Source organism: Leopardus geoffroyi, chromosome B1 (assembly GCF_018350155.1).
Source record: "Leopardus geoffroyi isolate Oge1 chromosome B1, O.geoffroyi_Oge1_pat1.0, whole genome shotgun sequence".
Taxonomy (NCBI): Eukaryota; Metazoa; Chordata; class Mammalia; order Carnivora; family Felidae; genus Leopardus; species Leopardus geoffroyi.
The window spans coordinates 14,643,382-14,669,221 of NC_059327.1; the positions used below are offsets into that span (position 1 = coordinate 14,643,382).

The following is a 25,840-nucleotide window of genomic DNA, read 5'->3' on the forward strand; positions in this document are numbered from 1 at the left end:
GGGGCTGGTAAGAAATGTCCTTGTCTTCCCTTCACAAAGAAAGGGTTTTCTAGTTGAGTTAATAGCATTGAAAAGTACATCAGGGAGAATGTCTGCTGTAGAGAATAAGCTTTGCGAGAATCAGTTCGTTCTTCATGTGAATTTCTCATTAATACTCAAATGGTATGTTTAGAAAGGACTAGTTTTCAGATCTTTATGCTGTAGAATCTCCCCTGTTATGGCATAATTTATACATTTGTGTGGTTTTAATATGTCAAATCCTTTTGTATACGGAACTGTTTTGTTTAGATTGAATATACGATGGGTCGTGTGTAATATCAATGTCATAATGCCGGAATAGCAAACGTTGCCTTTCTCAATGATCGCATGCCTCTCTTGGTGAATTGATAGTTTGCCAGGATCATGGCTTTGTTTTTCTTTGTGTCCATAGTACGTAACCCAGTACTAAGTATAGGATAGATACTGATCCAGCTATCTTACCTAGTTAAAAAATCGGTGGGGTTTTCTATGGAAAAATACCCCGGGCCTTAGACCCAGGCAACAGAAGGGTTCTATGAAATCTGAGCTGTGTTGCCAGTTGAATTTTCGTATCATCAACTCTTGTTTCTCATCTTTACCTAGTTCCTCTTTCAGTCAACATAAAGGTTTTATATTCCTTGAAATCTGAAATTTTGACAAAAAAATATTATGGTTGAATTTAGATGAAAGCAATGATACCATGTATGTAACTCTCTTTTTTTAATGTTTATTTTTGAGAGAGAGAGAGAGAGAGAGAGAGAGACCCAGTGTGAGCAGGGGAGGGGCAGAGAGAGAGAGGGAGACACAGGATCCAAAGCAGACTCCAGACTCTGGAGCTGTCAGTACAGTGCCCAACGCAGGGCTCGAACTCGTGAACTGCGAGATCATGACCTGAGCCGAAGTCAGACGCTCAACCGACTGAGCCACCCAGGCGCCCCTGTGTGTGAATCTTTTAATCATTCCTTGCCCCTGTGAGCCTCAGCGTTTTCTTGGTGAGGTGGGTTGCCAGATGATGGCAAGTGCGTGGGCTGGGATACTGCACAGAGTGACATTTGGATCCTGGATGTACCACTCAGTGCTCTGAGACAGAACAAATTACTTAGTGTTATCCCTTGAAATGGGGGTTATTCCTTTATTACAGGGTTGTATTAATTTTGGTAACTTACAAAAAGTACCTGGCATCTCGTACCTGTCATGTGGTAGGTACCCAGTATATGTCAGTATCTCTCTCTCTCCTGTTTGCGTTGAACTGCTGCAATGATCAAATTATTTTAACCTTAATGGGATCTCTTTCCTGCTGGGATAGGAGAAAAATGATTTGTTCTTCAACGCAGATAAGTTATTCTAGAGGAATATCTTTCTGATATGATAAAATTTTATCACTTGTATTTGTATAACATTCTTGGTTTTATTAGCTTGAAAATAGGGATGTAATTGTTATCAACACATTTAGAGCATTTGATGTTGGTTACATTCCAATTTTCAAGCTGATGAAACCAAGGTACATAAATACAGGAGCACCAGACATGAAGAGTATTCTGGTAGTTCGAGAAATAGCAGCAGGCTTTGCAGGTGGTCCAGAGAGGCAGAGACTGGCTAACAGCAAAGCAGAAGAAAGGGAACAGATTTAGAGACAACCAGGCAGGGAGTAGACTGGCTTTATTGACTCTTTAGATTATGGGGCGTGGGGGTGGTCAGTGAGGAAAAGACAGGAATCTGACATTCGTGGGTCACGTGTCTGCATCCATGATGGTGCTGTAATCCAAACTCAGACATCAAAGAGGTTGCAGTATTTATGGGAAGGATAACAAGTTTCGTTTTGGACAGGTGGAGTTTAAGGCACTGGGGACATGTAGACGGAGTTGTCTGGTAAGGAGAGAAGTGAGAGGTGGGTCTGGAAGTCAGAGGAAAGTTTTAGGACCAGAGAGGGAGGTTTGGCCCCTTCTCAGCTGTGTGAAGCTGGGGGTTACAATCGGAATAGTGGATGGGGGTGCCTCTGCTGGGGATATGGCTGCGGAAGAGAGGGAGGTGAAGGTTGGAGCCCTTGCAAGCACTCCTTTCTTGAAGCAGCCGGGGGAGTCTCAGACCCTAGATGTGAATTTAGAATCCAGATTGTCTTTTAATGATTTACACATGACTCGTTTCCCCAAAGAAATTGATAAAGTCAACCGTTTGGAACTGAAAAGCCGAAGCTGGAAAGAGCTACAGCCGTCTAATGCGGCTCTTCTGCATTTGATTGACAGACTGATGGGTCTCTGGAGTCAATGGGAGACCTTGCCGTTTCATCACACTGCAGCCTTCCCGTAATGCACTTTCCCCAGAAGCTCTGCTCAGTGGTGGTTATGTACTCAGGCCAAACCACACACTGTTTATTTCCATGAAATAAAAGTGCTACAGATGGCTGTGGAAAATGGAAGAAGATACTACCCCAGAAATGTTGAATTAGAAATAGCTTTTAACTATCTTCACCCTGAGTGCATAAGTTTATAATTAGAGGCTATGACCTAGGATACATGTGGAAATTGTGACTTCATCTTCTAATCTCTACTTTCGAGGGCTATTAAAAGAAGCGAATTGTTCTCGACTTTGTCAGGTTCTGCTTCAGACCTTTTTTTTTTCCTTCCTCTGGATATAACTCTATCAATATCATAATTATTATGATTATCTGTCCTGAAAGCTGTGTATTGACTGTGACCCCAAGCAAGTCACCAAACTCTCCTGGTGTTCGTCCATCAAATGGAGATAATGGCATCGGTCTTACCATGTTCCAGTGACAAATAAATGAAAGGACATAGGTAAAGCCCCTTGGTAATGCTTGGCACATATAGGCACGCAATAAGTGTGGGCATTATTATCAGTAGGAGGAGGGAAGGGAGAAATACTGTCAGGTGCTAGGTGGGCATTGTCGATGAGAGGGAAATTGTTAAAGGGGAGGGGGAGTGAAGATGCTTACGGCAAGTGGCATTATGAGACGGTTAAATGGTGCAGGAGGAAGAAAGAGGAGCATTGACCATATCTGGCGTCCTTAAGGGTGAGTGAGGGTGGAGGCGAAGACACTGAAACACATACTACATGTTGTCCAGACCTGACAGTTGGATGTTTGGGACCCATGGGGTCCCTGACCGAATTTGTTGATTTTCCTAATGCTGGAATCGTTGTGTTTGCTTTGTTTTAGTTTTGTAAAATCAGACATAGTTGGATTGTAAGATACGGTGAAAATGGCAATAAGCTAAGAAGGAAAGTCATTACATTGTATTGGATGAAAAAGATCACTTTCAGATTACAGAATAGTGCCCAAAAAAGTACAGAACGTTGAAATGTATAAACCAGGGACTTAGTAATGTTAATCTTGCAGATAGAAATATGAAATACCCATTTTTTTTTTTTGTTTATTTGTTTATTTAGAGAGGGAGAGAGCATAGGGGAGGGGCGGAGAGAGAGAATCCCACAGACAGCTGCCTGTGCTGTCAGCGCAGAGCCCGACATGAGGCTGGAACTCTCAAACTGTAGATCATGACCTGAGCTGAAATCAAGAGTCTGACACTTAACCAACTGTGCCACCTCGGTGCCCTGAAAACCCTGTTTTTTAAAAAGTAGGAGAAAGACAGAATGAAGAAGACAAAGCTTAAGGAAAAACAGTGAGGCGGCCCACTTAAAAAAATTCATTAACACACATTGATTATATAGCTAAAAACAATACCTCCTTTATCCCAAAGATATCAAGGTCTGTAACACTTTGGTTTCCAAATCCTGGGGATCACCCATGAGTTGGAATGGTTTCAGGATATGTCAGGATTGTAGATACCTGTGCCTTCCTCCCTCCCTCCCATCTGAAATCTAATCCAGCGGGTCTCAGGATCTGGACTTCACAGACCAAAAGCATTTCAATAAAGTCTGTGTGGACCAAAATAAGATTACCACCTTTCAGTTCCAGCCAGGAAGTGCTTTTAAAAAAGCATCAAGCGTTATCATGGTCAAAGACAGGTTTTTAATCAAGTAGAGTTATCTTGGTGAAAATTCCGTGTTGTCCTAATTTTTCCTTCCTTTCATTGGGGACTGATGAAATAATAGGTCCAGAATTTGGAAAGTACTGGTCCCACTGTCATTTTCTGGCTCCCAGGTAACCATCAGCCTGCACAGCTTGGGAGACAGAGATCCTGCCTCTTAAACCAAGTGCTGAAAAGACAAACACTTTTCCCAGACCACTTTGTGTCCCCAAGCCAGTTTACCAAAAGGATCTTTGTTGCCAGGGGATCTTTTTTTCTTTCTTGAGGCTAGGTTGGACTGGGGAGGGGATGAGGCTAGAAGGGATAAAAGGTACTAAAACAAGGAGGGGTGGGGGGCGTGCCTGGATGGCTCAGTCAGTTGAGCGTCCGACCTCGGCTCAGGTCATGATCTCACAGTTCGTGGGTTTGAGTCCTTCATTGGGCTTACTGCTGTCAGCACAGAGCCCGCTTTGGATCCTCTGTCCCCCTCCTCCACTGTGCTCTCTCTCAAAAAAAAAAAAAAAAAAAAAAAAAAGTAAATAATGTAACACAAGAAGGTGAAAACTTAAATACTTACAATGACTAAATAGTATGACTTTAAGATATATAGGCAAGAATAGGGTATATTTTAGCATAAAGGAATATTACATAGTATCACAATGGAAATAATTTCTTTCTCAGTCATTTGGTCTCAAAAAGGGATTTTATAGGGTGTGGAACTTTAAACAGGATGGTTTTGCTATTCCTATGAGACCGCGACTCTGTATCACTTCAAAATATGAATGTGGTATCCATGCTGATTTTTTTTAAAGTTAACAGAAAATTTTTCCGAATCTGAACAGATCATTAAGAGTATAGCCTCTTTCATCAATGTATGTGTTACTTCCAGAAAAACAAACAACCAAAAAGATAATAAAATTTAAAAAACTTGAATTGGCAGTTATTTATCAGCAAGAAAAGAGAATAAAAGGTAAAATGTGGAAGCAAAAACATACCATGATACTTTTCTTTTTTTTAATGTTTATTTTTTCTTTGAGAAAGAGAGAACGCAAGCAGGGGAGGGGCAAAGAGAGAGGGAGACAGAGGATCCAAAGCAGGTTCTGTGCTGACAACAGAGAGCCTGATGCAGGGCTCGAACTCACGAAGCCTTGAGATCTTGACCTGAGCCGGAGTCGGACACTCAACTGCCTGAACCACTCAGGCGCCCCCCACCACCATCATTCTTTGATTATAAAGAAGGTTATAGGGGCGCCTGGGTGGCGCAGTCGGTTAGGCCTCCGACTTCAGCCAGGTCACGATCTCGCGGTCCGGGAGTTCGAGCCCCGCGTCAGGCTCTGGGCTGATGGCTCAGAGCCTGGAGCCTGTTTCCGATTCTGTGTCTCCCTCTCTCTCTGCCCCTCCCCCGTTCATGCTGTGTCTCTCTCTGTCCCAAAAATAAATAAACGTTGAAAAAAAAAAAAAGAAGGTTATAGGTAACTTTTGTTGATAGATTTCATGAATTTAGAATTATTTTATATTAACAGCTTAATATTCAGAGACACTTACTTTGTCAATTAGTTTGATTCGTACTTCTGGTGAATGAATGCTGGCTTTATCATTTGCAGGGTTTATAGTTTTTAGATGGCAAATGTATTGTCTGCTGCTGTGGAAACTATTGATTTGGGTCTAGACCTCTAAGCAAACCCGAGTATAAGGGAGCTGATCAGTCACCTTCTCTCCAGGTAGACTGTGCAACAACACTCTATGCCTTGTCAGTTCTCTTGTTCTGTATAATCCTTTGGGGGTGAAGGTTCAGCTGAATTTTTTGCCTGAGTTAGAAATCAGATTTTACTCACTTTTTTAAATTTATGTGTTTATTTTAAATTTATTTTTAAGTTTATTTATTTATTTTGAGAGAGGCAGAGACAGCGCAAATGGGAGAGGGGCAGAGAAAGAGGGAGAGAGGGAACCCCAGCACAGAGCCTGATACGTGGGCTGAACTCCCAAACCCGTGAGATCATGACCTGATCTGAAACCAAGAGTCAGGTGCTCAACCCACGGAGCCACCCAGGCGCCCCAGATTTTACTCACTTCTTAATTTGTCATTATTTCAAGAAACATTGGTAATTTTTTAAATTTTTTAAATTTATCTATTTTTGAAAGCGAGAGTGCTTGCGCGCACACGAGCGGGGGGTGGGAGGGGGTGCAGAGACACAGAATCCGAAGCAGCCTCCAGGCTCCGAGCCGTTGGCACAGAGCCCGACACGGGGCTCGAACCCACCAACCGTGAGATCATGACCTGAGCGGAAGTGGGATGCTTAACCGACTGAGCCACCCAGGCGCCCCCGAACATTGGTATTGAGTGTAGTATTTCTGACATCTCCAGGAGCGTTTGCTGTGTGAGTACCTGTCACAGGTGTCCACACTGGTAGCTCAGTTTAAGTGGTGGACAAGAAAGCAGTGCTTTCTCAGCTGGGCGGGGAAGCCCCACAGGGCCCCCGCAATGTGCGGAAGGCACCAGCACGCTTGTCACGCTGTGCGCGGGGGGGAACCCCTGGGCCTCGTTCCCTGACCCAGGTCACATCACCGCCCCCCACCAGACCCTGGCTTACGTGTACCCTTCACGTGTCACGGAGGCGTCACGCAGAAGGAAGGGCAGTCACCTCGTAGCTGGAGGACAACGGGTGGCTCCCCACCGACAGCAAGGGGGCAGCCCCACGCGGCAGTGTGGCCGAGGAGTGGCCGCTCCCCCACGCGCACCCCTACCGCAGTGCTGCTGCCAGTAGCCGGATTGAAATCCTCATTTGGGCTGCATAGGAAAGTTTGCCCATTACACGTAAACCTCTTCTAGCAGATGCGCTCAGGCTGCAGATACGACTTGTAGCGGATGCTCTGCGCGGCATAGAAGGATCAATATCCCTCGCCCACTCCCCGTGCTGCCCACCGACGATTCCTGCTCCCCGGGCATTCGCTGGCCTGTCAGCCCTGGACTGGCCCAGCTCCGGCACGCTGAGCGGTACGTGTGGCACGAACATTGTCTTCGCAGAGCCCTTGTAAATACCCTCCAGGGAGGAAGCCACTGGAATCCTGGGGTAGAATGACTTAGGGATGGGAGTGCGTGGCCGCGATGCCACGTTTGAGAGTTCTGCTTTCCTCGGAAGGCTTTGCGTCAGTAGAAGACAGCGGCTCATCGTGCCCACGTCCTGAACAAATTGGGTGACGTGTGCCTCGGGGACCACAGACACCAGCCATCTGAAGGGAAAGGAGGAGGAGTGAACTTACCTGAGTAAAAGTCTCAGGCCACACTGGTTTCTCCTCTCAGTCCTGACGGCCTCGGTCACCGCTAAGGAGGGAGTCTTTGAAGCACCTGTTACCGCTCTGTGTGTGGTGTGGATAGAAGAGAGCGGGTCAAAAGGGGAGCAAAGAAGGCAATAATGACATTTGATGCTAATGATCTGGCTCGTGGGGAGTGTGGGTGCCTCATTGCTCCCAATCCATCTAACACTGACGACAAAGCTCATTAGTCCTTGTGCCGGAGGCTGGACGCTGAGAATGGGACAATGGCGCTCATGTCAATCACATTAGCTTCTCTGTAGTGACTCCGAAGCAAATATTGTGCCAAGAGACCGGGGCCTCAAAAAAGGAAGTGGATCTTAGTCAACCGTGTCAGCCTATACCACTATCCCCAAGGTGGGAAAGGGGGAGGGACTTAGTGTGTGAGAAATGGATAAGCTGAAGGAGAATGGTTGGGCAGCTAAAATTTAAAAATTAAAAAAAAAAGCTACTTAAATACATCCTAAAATAAAAGGACATTTGTATAAAAGGAAAACAAAGACCCAAGTTAACGTTTGCTTCTGTTACCAATGGCGCTTGTTTATTTATTATGTTTATGTAAACAAAAGAAAGGAATTACAATAAAAAGAAGATTCCACTTGTAAGACGGATAAGCATACTCCGCCCTGTCTTTCCTACCATATGTAGCTGTGAAGTTTGCAAACAAGACTGAGGACTCTAACAAGAAACGGGATCAGGCAGATTGGGGAAGGAGACCAGAATTTGAGGTACCACCAGATTGGTTGAGTTTCCTTTTTTTTTTTTTTGTCTTCCCTGGTATCACATGGCATAGACCCGAAGGTGGCCCAAAGCCCAGTAGAGCACACTGGTGTGGACAGGACGATCTTCAAAGGAAGCCCTCGCTTTCTGGCCTGATGAGGAGAAAAGTGGACTCCTACATTCAGATGAGTGAGGGAAGTCACTGTTTTGTTTCTTCTTATTTCTTTCTCTCCTGTCCAACTTCTCGTCATCCTTCAGGGAGAGAGCAGCCGTCGGGTTTGGGCAGTCATCTCAAACTGTAAAGATGGAGAAATCCTCTCCAATGAGGGGAAGCATGGTCCCACGAGTATGGAGGTGAATTCCCATTACTTTTTCTCCCTCCAATTGTACTCCTGTAATTCGACACCAGACTGATTGAGACAGTAGCTAGAAGTAGATGCTTGAGCAGGGAAACTAAAGCCCCAGGCTTCTGGAAGAACGATCCCAGGGAACTTGGAAGTGTTGAACAGATCACCTAGAGGAGGGAGCTCAAGAGAGATAGCACATAAAATCCTGTATGAACTCGTGGGTTCACTTCCAAGCTGTGCAAGTGTGGATCCGGACCCTAAGCAGCATTCTGAACACTTTGATATCTGACATATGGACTGGATGACTCCACTGAATGGAACACACAGTGGACAGATGCAGATAGCATTGCAAAAGCTTTGAGAACACGGACGTTCAAATCACAGCTAACAGAGGTGCTTTGGAAATTACAGCTTGAACTTACCATGTTGATCACCTCCCTTAAAAGGAAACTCAGCTTTTTCCTAAGGATTTAAAGACTCAGAGTCTCATAACATAATAACCAACATTACTCAAAATTACTCAGTGTATATGAAGAACTAGGATAATCTCAATTTGTAAGGTAAGGGACAGTCGGCAGTTGCCAGTGCTAAAGTGTCACGTGTTGCAATTAGTAGACAGAGACTTTAAATCATCTATTATAATTAATGGTTCAAAAAGTATGGATAGTCACTCTTGAAAAGAATAGAAAGGGGGTGGCTCTGTTGGCTGAGCATCCAACTCTTGATTTCAGCTCAGGTCATGATATCACAGTGATGGGATTAAGCCCTGCATAGGCCTGCTTAAGATTCTCTCTCTCCCTCTCTCTCTGGCCCTTCCCTACTCACGTGTGTGTGTGTGCGCTCTCTCTCTCTCTCTCTCTCTCTCTCTTAAAAAAAAAGAATAGAGTGTAAAGAGATAGAGGATATAATGTATAATCAAATATTTTAGAATTGAAATATATAATAACCAAAGTTAAAAATTTATGGATGAGCTCAATCCAGAAAGGAGATAATTGAAAAGTCAGTGGATTGAAAGATAGATCAATGGAAGTCTCAACAACAGGGAATAAAAGATTGAAAGAAAAAATAAACAGTCTCAGGTTATATAGGACAGTACTAAAAATGTCTGACATTTTTGTCATCAGAGGTCTGGTGTGATTTGAAAAAAAATATTTGAAGAAATAATGGTTGAAAACTTCCTAAATTTGGTAAGACATAAACTTTCATATTCAAGAAGACCAGCAAATCCTACTAAATAGGATAAACTCAAAAAAATCCATTCCTGGATACATCATAAGCTGCTGAAGATTAAAGAGGAAAAAAATCTTGAAAGCAACTAAAGAAAAAATGATACATAACATATTATAAAATAACAAGTTGAATGACTGCAGATTCTTCATTAGAAGCCACCAAGGCCAGAATGATACTTATTTTTAAAATACCCAGTGAACATATCCTTCAGATATGAAGATGGAATAATGACATTTTCAGATGAAAGAAAACAAAAAAATTCGCTGCCAGAAACCTGCTCTAAAAGAAATGCTGATGGACAGAAAATGCCAGAGGAAATTTTGGAACATCAGGAATGAAAGAAAAACAATGATGATAAATATCTGGTTAAATATAATTAACTATTTTTCTCTCGAGTTCTGTGAACTATGTGTAATGACAAAACAAATGTAACACTAATGAACTTCTCAGTATGTATAGCTGTAATATATATAACAACTATAACATAAAAGAGGAAGGTCAAGGAACCAATATCATGGTAAGATTTCTCACTTGATGTAGTAAAATATTAATTCTAGAACAGACTGTGAAAAGCTAGGTGTATATACTGAAATGTTTAGAGTAACAACCAAAAACACTATACATAGAAATTAATAAAAACTCAATAGATAAATTAAAATAGAATAGTAAAAAATATTCAAATAATCCAAAGAAAATAAGAAAGAAAAACAGGAACAAAATGTGGGTAGAAGCATAAAAAGTGGTATATCTAAATTGCAACATTCAAACAAACTACATTCAATATAAATGGTTTAACAGGGGCGCCTGGGTGGCTCAGTCAGTTAAGCGTCCGACTTCAGCTCAGGTCACTATCTCATGGTCCGTGAGTTTGAGCCCTGCGTCAGGCTCTGTGCCGACAGCCCAGAGCCTGGAGCCTGCTTCGGATTCTGTGTCTCCCTCTCTCTCTGACCCTCCCTCCATTCAGGCTCTGTCTCTCTCTGTCTCAAAAATAAATAAACATTAAAAAAATTAAAAAAAAATAAATGTTTTAACATACCAAATAAATAACAGATATTGTCAGAATGGACTTTAAAAAAATGACCAAGGGATAGGTTGTCTACAAATAATACAATTTAAATATAATGAGATGAGTAGGTTGAATGTAAGAGGTTAAAAGACTTACTACGTAACCACTAATCGAAAGAAAACTGGACTTGCCATATCAATGTCAGGAAAAACAGACTTCAGAGCAAGGAAAATTACTGGGGATAAGGAGGATCGTTACACAAAAAGAAATGCGTAAGTTCACCAAGATGACATAAAAAGTGTATGTACCTCTTCTACCATACACAAAAATCAACTCAAAATGGAATAAAGATTTAAATGTAAGACCCAAAACTGTAACACTTTTGGAAGAAAACAAGGGAAACTTCATGACATTAGTCTTGGCAGTTATTTTAATGATTATCACTGAATGATTTCAATGACTTCAGTGATTGTCATTGGATATGACACCAGAAGCACAGGCAACAAAAGCAAAATTAGGTAGGTTGGACTACATCAAACTAAAATACTTCTGCACAGCAAGAAAAAACAGTCAAGTAAAAGGGCAACTTCTGGAATGGGAGAAAATATTTATAAACCATATATTCAAGAACAGGTTAATTTCTAAAATACACAAGGAACTCCTATCACTCAGTAGCAAAAACAAACAACTAATAACCTGAATTGAAAATGGGCTAAGGACTTGAATAGACATTTCTCCAAAGAAGATATACGAGTGGCCAACAGGTATATGAAAAGATGCTCAACATGATTAATCATCAGAGAGAGAGAGAGAGAGAGAAGGAAGGAAGGAAGGAAGGAAAGAAAGAAAGAAAGAAAGAAAGAAAGAAAGAAAGAAAGAAAGAAGAGAAAGAAAAGAAAGAAGAGAAAGAGAAAAAGAAGAAAGAAAAAAGAGAAGAAAGAAAAAGAAGAAAGAAACAAGTGCTGGTGAGGATGTAGAGAAATTGGAAATCTTGTACTCTGTAGGTGGGGATGAAAAATGGTGCAGCCACTATTGAAAACAATGTAAAATTTCCTCAAAAAATTCAAAATAGAACTACCATATGATCCAGAAATCCCACTTCTTATTTATTCAAAAGAACTGAAAGCAGGATCTTGAAGAAGTATGAGCACTCTCATGTTCCTTGCAACACTATTCACTATAGGCAAGAGGTGAAACAACCCAAATGTCCATCGACAGACGAATGGATAAAATGTGGTATATACATATAATAGAATATTATTCAGCCTTAAAAAAGCAAGCTGTCCTACAATAAGCAACAATATGGATGAGCCTTGAGGACACTATGCTAAGTCAAATAAGCTAGTCATAGAAGGATGAATACTGCAGGATTCTACTTACTATATCTAAAACAGGCAAATTCATAGGGGCAAAAAAATAGAATGATGTCTGCCAGGGACTCGGAGGACAGGAGAAAATGGGGAGTTGCTAATCAATGAAATGTATGAAATTTTAGTTTTGCAAGATGAGTAAGTTCTAGAGATCTGATGGACAACATTGTGCCTCTGGATAACAAACCGCATGGTACACTTAAACATCTGTGTTAAGAAGATAGATCTCATGGTAAATATTCTCACCAAAAAAAAAAAAATTGTCTCCTAAAAAGAGTATATTAACAGTGTATGCACCGTTATAACAACAGAGCTTCAAAGTACATGAGACAAAATAGAACCGAAAAGAGAAATGGGTGATTATAGTTGGTTGGGGACTTCAGCATGGCTCTTGCGGTAATTGATAGAATAAGTAAGCGGAAAACCAGTAAGAATGTAGAAAAACTGAACAACACCATTAACCAACTAGATCCAAATGACATTTATAAAGCATTCCTCCTCAAAATAGCAGAATAGACGTTCCTTTGAAATCCTCAGAGATCATTCACAAAGATAGATGATATCCTGAAACATAAAACATATCTAAAAGCAGTTAAAAGAGTTGAAATAGTTCAAAGTGTGTTATTTTACCGTAATGGAATTTAGCTAGAAATCAACAACAGACAGGTAACTGATAAATCCCCAAATGCTAGGAAATTAAAGAACTGCTTCTAAGTAATCCATGGATCAAAGAGGAAGTCTCAGGAAAAGTAGAAAGTATTTTGAGGTGAGCAAAAATGAAAATACAACATACCACAATTCATATGAAGCAGACAAAGCGGGGCTTAGAGGGAAATATATAGATTAAGTGCTTAGGTTAGAAAAGAAGAAAAGATCTGTAATGAACAATCTAAGCTTTCACGTGAAGGAGCTAGAAAGAGGAGAGCCAAATAAATCCAAAGCAAGCAGAAGGAAAGAAAAACAATAAAGTGTAGATGTCAAGGAATTTCAAAACAAAATTAATAGAGCCAATGAAGTCAGAAACTGGTGTCTCAAAAAAAAAAAAAAAAAAAGCAATGAAATTGATAAATCTCTAGCCAAATTGACCAGGAAATAAGATGCAAATTGTCAATATTAGGAGTGAAAGAAGCTATATCACTACAGATCTCACAGACATTAAAAACTAGGTGAATACCACAAACAAGTCTGTGTACATAAATTCAACAATTTAGAGGAAATGGACCAAATTCTAGAAAAAACATCCTATCAGGACTCACTCAAGAAGTAGATTACCTGAACCGTTCTGTATCCTTTAAGCACATTTTTAAACTCATAGTTAAAATTTCACTGCCCCAAACCCAAAACCCAAATCTCCAGGTCCAGATAGTTTTCTACCAAACACTTATGGAAGAAATGCCACTAATTTCACATGAAAATAGAAGAGGGGGCAGGACTTCCCAACTCACTTTATGAAACCAGCATTATCCTACTGCCAAAACCAGACACATTACGATAAAATTACAGGCCAATGTACCTCATAAACATAGATGCAGAAATCCTCCCCCAAATATTAGCAAATTGAATGCAGTAATATATAGGAAGAATAATAAACCATTTCCAAGTGGGGATTAGACCTGGAATGCAGTGCTAACTCAGCATTTGAAACTCAGTCACTGTAATCCACCATATTAACAAGCCAACGAAGAAAAGAATCACATCATAATGTCAATTGATTCAGAAAAAGCAGTTGTCAAAATCCAACATACATTCATGATAAAAGCTCTTCATCTGGGAATAGAGGGCAACTTCCTTAACCTGACACAGAACATCTACAAAACTGTGCTGCTGGCATCTTATTTAATAGAGAAGGACTGAACACTTTCCCCTTAACACTGGGGCTAAGACTAGGATGTCCATTCTCACTGTTCCTATTCAACATCATGCTAGAATTCCTAAAAAAAATTCCTAAGGAAAGAGAAACTAAAAGGCTTACAAGTTGTAATAAAACCATTCTTATTTGCAGACAACATGCTTGACCATGTAGAAACATCTCAAGAAATCTATGAAAAAGCTCCCAGGCTACGTTGTTCATTGGATTGCAAAACTGCATAACCAATCTGGGAAGTAGTCTAGCAGTTTCTTATAAAGGTAAACACACTCTTACCATTTGACCCGCCATCCCATTCCTCCTTCATGCAACAACATGGACATATCAGTTGTTTCCAGGCGTTAGGAGTATATAAGGATCAGGAAAGAGTTTTTTTTGTTGTTGTTGTTTTTTGTTTTTAATTTTTTTTTTCAACGTTTATTTATTTTGGGGACAGAGAGAGACAGAGCATGAACGGGGGAGGGGCAGAGAGAGAGGGAGACACAGAATCGGAAACAGGCTCTAGGCTCTGAGCCATCAGCCCAGAGCCCGACGCGGGGCTCGAACTCACGGACCGCGAGATCGTGACCTGGCTGAAGTCGGACGCTTAACCGACTGCGCCACCCAGGCGCCCCAGGAAAGAGTTTTTTTGAGGGGGTGATGGAATTGCTCTGTGTCTGACTCATCGTGATGATTACCCAAATCTACATATGTGTTAAAACCCATAGATCTTGAACATATTAAGAAACTCCTTGATTTTGGTATGTTAATTAGAAAAAATTGTATCTAAAAAGTTACCAGTTTTCATGGTAAAAGTGAATGGTACCTGATGTTCTTGTGATTGCTCATTGATAAACTAGATGAGATCCCTATTGTCCAGTAGAACGTTCTGAGATGATGGAAGTGTTCTGTTTATGCTGTGCGCAATGTGGTGAACACCAGCCCCCCTGTCAGCTAATGAGCACTTGAAATAGAACTAAAATTTCAATTTATTTCATTCAAATTAACTTAAAAAACCCACACATGGCTAGTAGCTACTGTATTGGACACAGCAAATATAGATGGTTGTATAATCACTGTGATCCCAGAGAGCAAAGAAATCCTAATTATTTTTATCCATCCATTATAGAGGATAAAAAGACGATATGACTGGTTTGTATTTCTTGACTCCAGGATTTTCTGATTTTGTCCCCCTAGTTCCGTAAATTCTTTATTTGTTAATAAAAAGGTAGACTGTGACTTCCGCGAGATGACATACAGAGGATGACACTGAGGTTTGGACTCACGTCAGCCAAAGAAGTTAGTAGATAAGTTCAAGTGTGTGATGATGAATACATACAGGAAGCCCAAGCCCAAAAAATGTTGTTGTCTTTCTGTCAATAACTAGTGCCTGTTTCAGGTGCTGAAAACACTGTTTGCAACCCCTGTCGTGAGTACCGAAAATACAGTCCAAATCCTGTTTTCACCCTAGTCAGTTGGAACGGTGTAGACATTAGAGTCAGTCCAGGGTTTATGCAAAAGTGTCGGGAAAGCAGCACATTGAAGGGACCGCCGTTCCCCTGAAGTGTGTGTTAGATTAGCGGCTTCCCCCTTCCAACAGCGTTCTGTTGGAACCTGTAAGAGGTAGGAACACAACCCAGGCCTGCTGAGTTCAGCTCTGTGATGGAAATGTTTGGCCGGTATTTCTTTACACTCCGTCTGGACTTAGTTTGCAGTAATTTTCCCCCCTCTTATTCATCGTTTTCTTGGGGACGTAGTGTGATACCTCCTTTTCATGTGTGTTTACTTTTCATTCTTTCGTTAATTGGAAGCACCTTGAGGTCAGAGGTTAGTTCTATAGATATGTCTCCTTTTAAAAAATATGGCAGCCTTTGCAACATTTTCTGTCTCTCTCTCTCTGTCTCTCTCTCTCTCTCTCTCTTTTTTTCCTGATTCCATCTTAGAAGGAATGCAACCCACAAAAAGAATAACTTGGCCATAATGAAATAAGCCAGTGATCAAGTAATTCAGTTTCTCAGCTCTTTGACCTTCTAACTAACTCCAGCTAAAAGAGCTCTCGGGCTCTCTAACGGTATGTCTTTAAAGCTGCAGAGGGACTGATGATAACTTTGAAAACGAATTGGGAAGTACCACTTTCTGGTGTATTTTCAGATGTAGTTGTTGCTTCTCAAATTGGGGGCGTGTTTGCCTCCAGGGACTGAGGCCTACACTGCAGGTTTATACAACCTCAGGACAAACGTGGATGGGCTTCCTGGAGCTGGTTCCCTCGTGGATTTTGGAAAGCAATCTTGAATGATCTTCAGTGGAAACATTTTTTTTAAGCTTTTACTATTAAGGCAAAAAGTGATATATTACAGAGTGTATTATATGGCTCGCGTGAATTTCAGGGAGACTTCCAAACAGAATCTTTTTCCTGGCAGACTGCGGACTTCTTTGGGCACACCATTACTGTCGTCTGCAGATGAAGATACAGAGTACAAAAAAAAAAAAAAAAAAGAAAGAAAGAAAAAGAAAAAAGAAAAAAAGAGAAAAGAAAATACTGAGCACCGCTGTCTGAGGTGTAGTCAGGTGAATTTTTGCCCAGTGGTTTGGAAATGAAGAGTCCACAAATCCAGATGCTTAGTAATAAAATATATCACCTCATTTCCCCATGTTTTCCCGTAGTTTTCTTGACATTTAATATCAAAACATCAAATTTACAATCTGTCTTTTACCTATAAACTCACCAGCTCTCCGTTTTTCTCACCTCACTTTTATCTTTTCCTTCCTTGTCTTCTTTGGACATTGATTAGAAGAACTGAGGGCAGAAAAATAATGCATACCACAATGAAGTATGGAAAATTGGACATCTGCCTACTTAATTTATAGTATGGTACTGAAAATGCATCCAGAAAGGTCTTACAGTTTAATATTCTTTTAATAGGTTTTACAGGGTGTTGCAGAGTTGTGAGGAGATGTCTGCACTGAGAATCAGGACATCTGTGGGGGCTAGTTGTGGCTTTGTTATTAACTCTCTTTAACCTTGGGGAAGTCCTTTCTCCCATTTGGAACCTAGGATTATCCTCAGTCAGATGAGTTTCAGTGCCTTGCCCAGCTCTAAAATGTCACTATTCTGTTTTCCTAATCCCACGAGGAATGATCTAATCCAAAGACTTTGGGGAATTTCAGTAAGTAACATAGAATAACCTTATTCTCGGCTCTGTGGTCTTTTTGGCGCTCTCTAATGCTTGTAGGGATACCGAGTGTATTCGTTCTTTAAATATTTAGTTTCCTTGCCTATACCATGCTGCATTGAATCCAACCGTAATTGCAATGGTTTCTTCCACCATAACAATAATGAACTTACCTTGGTCAACCCTGGGCTGTAAAGCCCCTTGAAAACTTTGGAACTTTCTCTTTCTGAAACCACCATTGAATTTTAAATTTGTAGCTTTGATCAGCTTTTGTGCAACTAGGAAAGCCTGGTCTGTTATTGGTGCCCAAGGATCTTTCTTTAGAGGATTTCTCCTCTTCCCTTTATTTCTCAATTTGAACTAATATTCTACCCTGGGCATTGCTCCAGATGTCAGACTATCACCAGGGTGCAGGCTTTTGGACAGTTTCTCGGCAAGTCGTATTAGGTGTACATGATGCTTCTAGAAATGCATTGCGGATAGTACTCTAATATTTCATGCTGGACATTTTGAACAGTCCCTTTGTGAGACAGAAAAGCATCTCACATCTCTGCGCTTGTCTCTGTCCCTTGTTCAGGCACTCTTTGCATCTTGTTGGGGCTCACACAATAGGCTCTTCCCTTGTGTCAGTAATTCATTATCTTCTCTCTTTGGACGCATCCTGTACCCTGTTGCCACAGTAACATAAACCTTCAGCATAAATAGCATCACCCCCTGTGAGAACCTTTCATGCCTTTCTCCTACACTTTCCTGCTCTTCAGAATCTTATCTCAGCTTGACTACTCTGGTTTTATCTCTACCCATCTCCTTCATGTATCCTGCCATGCTAGCTAGCCAAGCAAGGTCGGCCACCAGTCATTCTCTGAGACAGCTTGTACTGTCTAACCCACGTGGTCTGTAAGCCCCCGGCTTTGCTGCCTGGAAAGACATCCCCACCATGTTTCTTCTTCCCGCTTCGCTTACCCAACTTCGGGGCCCACCTCAACGGCTTCCTTCCTGAAGCACTACCCTGTTCCCACCACGCTTCCTTACCACCTGTCTCTTACATCAGAAATTGCCATCTTTCTTTGGTCTCACAATACTCTTCCTCTCTGTGCCTTGAACATCTCAGATGTTGGCACAAAACTGTGAGGACAGATGCTGTAACTTCACGTTTATTCTGACCTCAGCAACAAGCAGTGTCTTACATGTTGCATTTAATAAATGTCTGTTGACTTGAATGACACTGAATTAGGGTAGGTTTGGTATAATATTGCTGCAGACGAGGATTTTTATCTCCCCTGTTGGTACATTCTTGCAAACCAGAGAGAGTGTTGGCATCACAGACTTCTGGGTGGCGTCGGGGGCCAGAGAAACCCCCCAGGGGAAGCAGCATCTGGCCATACTGTCAGCATATCATCCCTCTAATGGACTGCCATAAGCGTATAAATACTTGTTTTTGGAGGATGAGTTCACGCAAGGGTAGTGTTTCTTGGGAGGAGACTTACTAATTGCTGTAACAGATGCCAAGGGGAATTCATTGCAAATATAAGGTGGGTCATTTTCTAATCCTTTAGAGTCTATTCTTAATCTGACCTTGAGCCACCCGTTTTGCTTCCTCTTCGTCTGTGTTGCAGTAGGAACCCCGTGCCCCACCTCATGCTTCCCACCTCCCCCCACCACTTCCTCTCTCCAGGCCATTCATTCATTCATTCATTCATCACCTATTTATTTCGTGCCTTCCATTGGCTGGGCACTTTTTCAGGAATACGTCTGTAAACACAAGGCATGCAGAAACCCCTCTCTCCAAGGAGCTCATGTTCTAACACGTGGTATGCCCTTTCTCTGTCTCCCACCCGTCCAGATTTTAGGACAAACTTGCCTTGGCCTTTGAGCCATCCCTGACTGCTTCGGCCAGCTACTTTACTCCAGAGTTCTCAGAGGCACCTGTCACCCGTTCCTCCTCTTGGACAGACACTGTCTTGCATTCTTTACACTTCTTCTGTGTGGATGTCTTATCTCTGCAAGTGTTTTATAGGCTTCTTATGAATAGAAACCATGTCACCTGTTCATAAAAAGGTGTGTGTACCACTGTGTATATCCTACATTACACACACTATTCACACATGCTCAAATCTCCATCCTTACCATAGACTTTGCAGCTTGGTACCCAATAAATATTTTTAACCGATTTAAGATACTTACTGCTGTCCTTTATCAAGTACAGCAGCTCTAAGGCTGTAAGATCCTGCGTGGCTGTGTCACTGGGTGGTGCCACGATGTCCTCTTTTGCCAAGGAACCAGTCAAGCGCCAGGCACAACCTCTGCCCACACCTCATCAACTGATCAGATCACCTCTGCGATAGTCTGTGTGATGTTTGTAAATCTTTACTGTAACACCAAAGCTGTTATTAAAAGGAGTAAGAGGCAGCGGCGGGGGGGGGGGGGGGGAGGGCGGGGAGGAGGGCGAGGACTGCTCATAACGCCTCTCTTGAGTTTCTCTCCCCATCAGAGACTGGTACCTAAACCATCAGAGTGCCTTTCTCGCCTTTATTTCTGAGTTAACGCTAATGGTTGTCCAGCATAAAACTCACCGTGCTATTAGTAGGATGGCAAAATGAGCTTAAGGTGATCAGTCACCCTCCTTTGCATGATCATTTAGGGACAGTCTGCCAGCAGAGGCCAAGGCTGGAGGCAGCCCATTAAGGGGGTGCAGAACTGGGCAAGGCAACTGCTAGGAAGGGGACCCCCCCTGAGGCCCCCCACTGGCCTCATGTGCTAATGAAGTGAATTACCATCAGTTTAAATGTAAAAATTCAGGCATGGGTTTTTAAAGAATGTTGTTACCAATGGTTATTTTATTATAATAGTTGAGGGGCCTTATATGTGGTTTTTTTTTTATTGTTTATTTATTTTTGAAACAGAGGGCACAGCGGGGGAGGGGCAGATAGGCAGAGGGGGTGTGGGAGGGAGGCAGAGAATCCGAAGCGGGCTCCATGCTGACAGCAGAGAGGATGCGGGGCTAGAACTCACAAACTGTGAGGTCATGACCTGAGCCGAAGTCGGATGCTCAACCGACTGAGCCACCCAAGCGTGCCAGGGTGGTATAACGCACGGGCTCTGGGGCTTGTTCTGCAGGTTCAAATCCTGCTTCTGCTGCTTAGCAACTGTGGGAACTTGAGAAAGAGTGAATCTCTTTTTAAAACGGGGATAATAATGGGAAGCCTGGGTGGCTCAATCGGTTAAACGTCGACTCTCCATCTCTGCCCAGGTCGTGATCTCACAGTTTGTGAGTTCGAGCCCCACGTTGGTCTGTGTGCTTGCAGCATGGGGCCTACTTGGAATTCTCTCTCCCTCTCTCTGCCCCCACCCCCCTCGTGCTCTCTCTCTCTCTCTCTCTCTCTGTTAAAATAAATAAATAAACTTTAAAAAATGGGGACAATAATAGGACTTACTTTACTGGGTCCTTGGAAAGCTTAGGTGAGTTTCTAATATGGTCCTTGGAGGCCCATGTATAGGTGGAAACATACATATTCAGATGTTAGAAATTTCGAATACCTTTTGATTTGTAATTTTCCATCCTTTTTCTTTGGGTATTTTTTTTTCTTTATCCGTTTATTTAACCTTTTCTATATCATAGAGGAAATCTGAATTTTTAGCTATCAGGAGGTGGTCCAGTGACCCAGAGCTTCCTCAGAGGCTCTTACATTGCCAGAGCTAAAGATACTCTATTTAGAGCTTCATTTTTCATACATTTATTCTATAGCTACGTCACTGCACTCTTACAGTGCAGTGGTTTACAAGGCATACTTTTTTTTTTTTTTTCAACGTTTATTTATTTTTGGGACAGAGAGAGACACAGCATGAACGGGGGAGGGGCAGAGAGAGAGGGAGACACAGAATCAGAAACAGGCTCCAGGCTCTGAGCCATCAGCCCAGAGCCCGACGCGGGGCTCGAACTCACGGACCGCGAGATCGTGACCTGGCTGAAGTCGGACGCTTAACCGACTGCGCCACCCAGGCGCCCCAAGGTGGCATACTAAATGAGAGGAAGCAGGGGCTCCGGGGTGGCTCAGTGGGTTAAGCGTCCGACTTCAGCTCAGGTCTTGATCTCACGGCTCGTGAGTTGGAGCCCCACATCGGGCCCTGCACTGACAGCTCAGAGCCTGGAGCCTGCTTCAGATTCTGTGTCTCCCTCTCTCTGCCTCTCCCCCACTTGCGCTCTCTCTCTCTCTCTCCCAAAAATAAATAAATGTTAAAAAAATTTTTTTAATGAGAGGAAGTAATACATCAGGAAGGAAAATCAAAACTAAACCATTTCTGATGAAAATGCATAGGGCATCATGGATGAGGGTTTTTCTCAAGTGTATAAATGAGACCTGATTTAATAGCAGTTAATGTGAAGAAGTCCTCTGGGGGTTGACCATCTGACTCAACCAAAAGCCTACTGTATAGTCTCAGGCCACGTGAATATTAAAGAGTCCAGAACAAGGGAGGTAACGGTGAGAACACAGCTAGAGTGTATTTGGTTCTTTGTACGTTTTTTTGTTAAGTTTATCTATTTATTTTGAGAGAGAGAGCAAGAGAGTATTCAAGCCGGGGTGGCGGGGGGAGAGGCAGAGAGAGAGGGAGAGAGAGAGAATCCCAAGCAGCCTCTGTGCTGTCAGTGCAGAGCCTAACACAGGGCTTGAGTTCACGAACCCGTGAGATCGTGACAGGAGCTGAAACCGACAGCCAGGTGCTTAACCCATTGAGCCACCCAGGCATCCTGGTTCTTTGTACAACATTTCAAGAGGGAAGTTGATATGCCAGAGCAGAAGCAAAGGAGGGAAACCACGAGGGCAGAGGATTTGGAAAGTGTCAGATGGTTGAGGGATCTGAAGAAACTTTATTTAATAATGTCAAGACCATGTATCGGTCAGTCAATCAATGAGCATGTAGTGTGTGTGGTTACGAAGTGTCCCAAACTGTAGGCAACTAGAGAAGAGATCATTTGGAATGTAGGGATGGGATTTTTATTTGTAGATACCGAGTGACTGGTCAGGCAGAAGAGGGTTATACGTTTTTTATTTTCCAAGGGCAGAATGGGAATCCCTCCGTGGGGTCATAGGACTCAGTTCCTGGAGGGAGGGCCTTCCCCAGGGGGTATGCACAGGCTGGGATGAGACCCCGGCTCCTGGGGGAGGAGGTCGCGGGAGACAGGCTACATCACAGAAGTTACAAGAAGAAAGGATTCTGGTAGGATTGTAGCCGAGGGACCGTCCGAACTCAGCAATCCGGCATAGTCTCACTGAGAGATTCAGAGCATGTTTGTTCTCCCAGCTCTGGTTGTGCCCTGTAATTTATATTCAGGGAAGGCTAGTTGCTGTATTTGTGAGGATGTGGGAAACATGCTGTGCATGCATCCCCTGCTACCCAAATCTCTTTGGTTTCTTGTATCGGATGATTTACTGATACCTGGTTCTTGAGTGCAGAGAGTGAGAGGTGCCTGCTTTGGTGTCCTTTCTTTTGGGGCAGTTTGGACGGCATCCTTCCTAGGAGCACGGAATTCACTTCTTGCCTAATTATTCTTTTCCTCGCAGGCTCCATTTCTCTGCGGTTTTAGCGCTGACTGCTGGTGTCCCTATCTTCCTTTCCTCCCTCCCCAACTCCCACCCCCTTTCCCTCTCGAGATGTTTATACGTTGTTTCGTGTACTCTAAATAGAGATGAAGCGTTTCCTCTCTGGCTCTGATGAAATAGGGCCCCGTGCTGTGTATGTGTGTCTATAAATACAACCACGTACACGTGCATATGCATGAGTTAGTTGGTGCAGGGCTCACACACAGTGCAGCGGAAAAGACGTTTTCACACAACTATGTAATTGATTTTTTTTGGGGGGGGGGCCTTACTGGTCTGAGACACAGAAAATTAAAAAAGAAAAGAAAAGAAAAAGCAGAGGAAGCCACGATGTAAAAACCACCACCACCAACAACCACCCTGTGAATCCTCACGCTCTGTGCAGTTTCAGCTGTGTGGTGAGCCCAGGAGCTCACGCTGGAATGAGTTCCTGACATAGTGACCTCATTCCCAACACCGCCTCTCCGGGGCGGCGGCGGGGGCTGCGGGAGCTGTGGCCGCGGGTGCCACAAGCCTGTGGGCTGTGCCGGCAACGAGGAGACCCAGGCGTGCGAGGGCTTGTGCGGCGCCTGGAATTTATGACAAATAGCTCACTGCAGCTAAACTTTGATCCAGTGTTACAGTCGAGCCGCCTGTTACACACAGGAGGGGGATCGTCCTGCATCACAATGAAAAGCCAGCCTTAGAGAGAGAGAGAGAGAGGGAGAGGGAGAGGGAATGTGTCAGGTTTATAATTACAGACTGGTGAGTATATGACGCTAGATCAATTTCAGTGTGTGTGTGTGTGTGTGTGTGTGTGTGTGTGTGTGTTCGTTCTTCAAGCGTCCGGAGGTACGTGCCCTTTTTTGCTGTTTTAATGATGCAAAGATCTGAGTTGGCGCTAACGCGTGGGAGGGGACCCGGGTCCCTTGGAAGGAGGATGCACCCCCTCGCAGCCCCAGGCCCGGGGTGCGTTCCCAGCCCAGAGTCTCCGCGCTGCACAGACAAAGGAGCCAGCGCAGACAACCAGAGGAGGCTGTAGCTTTTCTTGGAGCGATGACTCATTTCGGTTCACAAAGGATTCTGGGCAGGGTAGTGAGAAGTCAGGTTGGCTGATCCGTCCCTATGACTTCACTTTGCAGAGAACAAGGCAGAAGAGGAGTGATACTGCAGATTCCCGAGGCACTGCAGTGCGATACTGGCTCAGTGCGAGTGGCTGTGATGTATGAGATAGGCACGGGACAGACCCCAGCTGTCCCATGCAACTAGGAGGAAAGACTGGTAAAGAGGATCTGTTTGTTTGTTTTTTCTTCTAAAATCGTTACCAGCAAAGTGCATTCACAGAGCCTTTTTAAAGGTGCTTCTTGCCAGCTTTTGAACCGAACTTGAACCAGTATGTCGAGCCCCGAATTGTAAGAAGAGCTGAGAGTTCTGGAAAACTCAGTTTTTAAAAGTAGACCTCCGAAGGTAAAGTACCAGATTCCTGTTATGTTCCACATGCCCTCAGTAGCCAATCTGAAATGCTCATATTTAGGATATTATTACTCGAAGGTTTACTCTTTCTTCTTATTCCAGATTCTAGGACGTCCGTTTCTGTCACTGGCTCCTCCTTGTGCCTGGATGCAGTCCCCTAGCATGCACCAGGCTTTAGCGTCAAAGCTACCTGGGGCATGGAGCCAGTCCAGAAAGGGTCAGGTACGTTTTCCCTGCTTTTCTTTCAAGACGTGTTGTGTGCGAAGCCATATGGTAAGATGTCGACACCCGCTTTGAGAAGAGTACACTGTCCCCTGAAAGGTGGTCTTGCCTCAGTCTTAGGCAGCAGACATGCCCCGTGGTAGGCTGATGCCACCTCAGCAGCATGATTCATCCTAAGTCACATCAGAGCTGAAAAGTCAGACAGCTGTAGGATTTGTGAACAGGAGATAATTAAACCGCTTCAGATTTCCATCTGCTGCAGTATCTCTTCTACTCTTCCGGTGGGGGCATTCTACAAATACTGTTTGAAATGTCTTCTTCTCAATTAATATAGTCCCCGAAATTTGGCGTGTTATTTGGCCTGTTAACCTACATGTAGTGCACTGAAATCCAAGAGAGCCTGATTTATACGCTCAGGGACTGTTTCCAACACTAACATCAGATTGAGGTTGCTATTAACCACTAAGGAAGCAAGCGTGTTTCTTCCTCGTCTGCTTTAGGATTCAAATGATTACATAGCTGTTTTCTTGCAACATCCATGGGCTTTTCACACAGAAGCTTTTTTTTTTCTTTAAATAGTGAGATGGCAAAATGAGGTCCTCAGAAGTCCATTACATGCTATGTTTCCAAAGTGAAACTTGGCAAATCCGAAAGCGTGGCTTTAACTGTCTCGTCGAATTCATAGGTTTAGCACTCTTTTTTATTAAAGATGTTTCGAGAGCACCAAATCCCTGATGTCATTTGTACTCATAATGAGAACATTTTATTTTATTTTTTTTTTTCAACGTTTATTTATTTTTGGGACAGAGAGGGACAGAGCATGAACGGGGGAGGGGCAGAGAGAGAGGGAGACACAGAATCGGAAACAGGCTCCAGGCTCTGAGCCATCAGCCCAGAGCCCGACGCGGGGCTCGAACTCACGGACCGCGAGATCGTGACCTGGCTGAAGTCGGACGCCTAACCGACTGCGCCACCCAGGCGCCCCAATGAGAACATTTTAAAATGCAAACTCTGCATTGGGTAGGCTCCTTGAACCCCTCTTCGTCTCTTTGCTTTCATATCCATCGCCCTCGCTCACTCTTCCACGGAGGGGCAGAAAGCATGCTTCCTTTCCACGCGGTTAAAGATGTCTCTTCTTTGTGCACAGTGCTGTGCATCTTCAAAGCAAAGTCGAGCATGTTGAGTCAGTATTAAAAGATGCTTGGTGACACCGTAGTATATTGAGAATATACAGTAATTATATAAGGTCCCCACACCCATCATTTCGATTCATCCTTAAAGACCCTATTCAAAGTCTCCCTCTTGCGTAAAGCCTTCCCTAATTTCTCCAACAGAAGGTCATTTCTTAATGCTATTATAGAATTCCTACTTCTGTCTATGGATAGATGAATATAATTATATATGAGTAAATTCCTATTATTGAGTTAATTTGCTAGCCATTCATGTATTTTCTCGTATCTCTTCTAAGGATGTTGTAAACAGTGATTTAAGTATGTTCTAGCTGCTTGTAATTTCATGCATTTATTTCATGCTTCCCCACCCAAATCATAAGCTCATTGAA

The 25,840-nt window shown here is 43.0% G+C and overlaps 1 protein-coding gene across 8 annotated transcripts in view; it reads left to right on the forward strand.

The window, feature by feature from the left end:
* Nucleotides 1–25,840, forward strand: part of STOX2 (storkhead box 2) — a 229,422-nt gene that overhangs the window by 169,311 nt on the left and 34,271 nt on the right. Inside the window, exons 1-3 of one of the 8 annotated variants that reach the window (XM_045452850.1) lie at nucleotides 23,333–23,349; nucleotides 23,727–24,051; nucleotides 24,160–24,279. The exons of 6 other annotated variants lie outside the window; for them this stretch is intronic. In XM_045452850.1, the coding sequence (XP_045308806.1) occupies nucleotides 24,255–24,279 (25 nt within the window). In that variant the 5' untranslated portion in view covers nucleotides 23,333–23,349; nucleotides 23,727–24,051; nucleotides 24,160–24,254. Of the gene's footprint in view, nucleotides 1–23,332; nucleotides 23,350–23,726; nucleotides 24,052–24,159; nucleotides 24,280–25,840 lie in introns of those variants that run through there. One more of the 8 variants, XM_045452857.1, reaches the window with a different exon arrangement.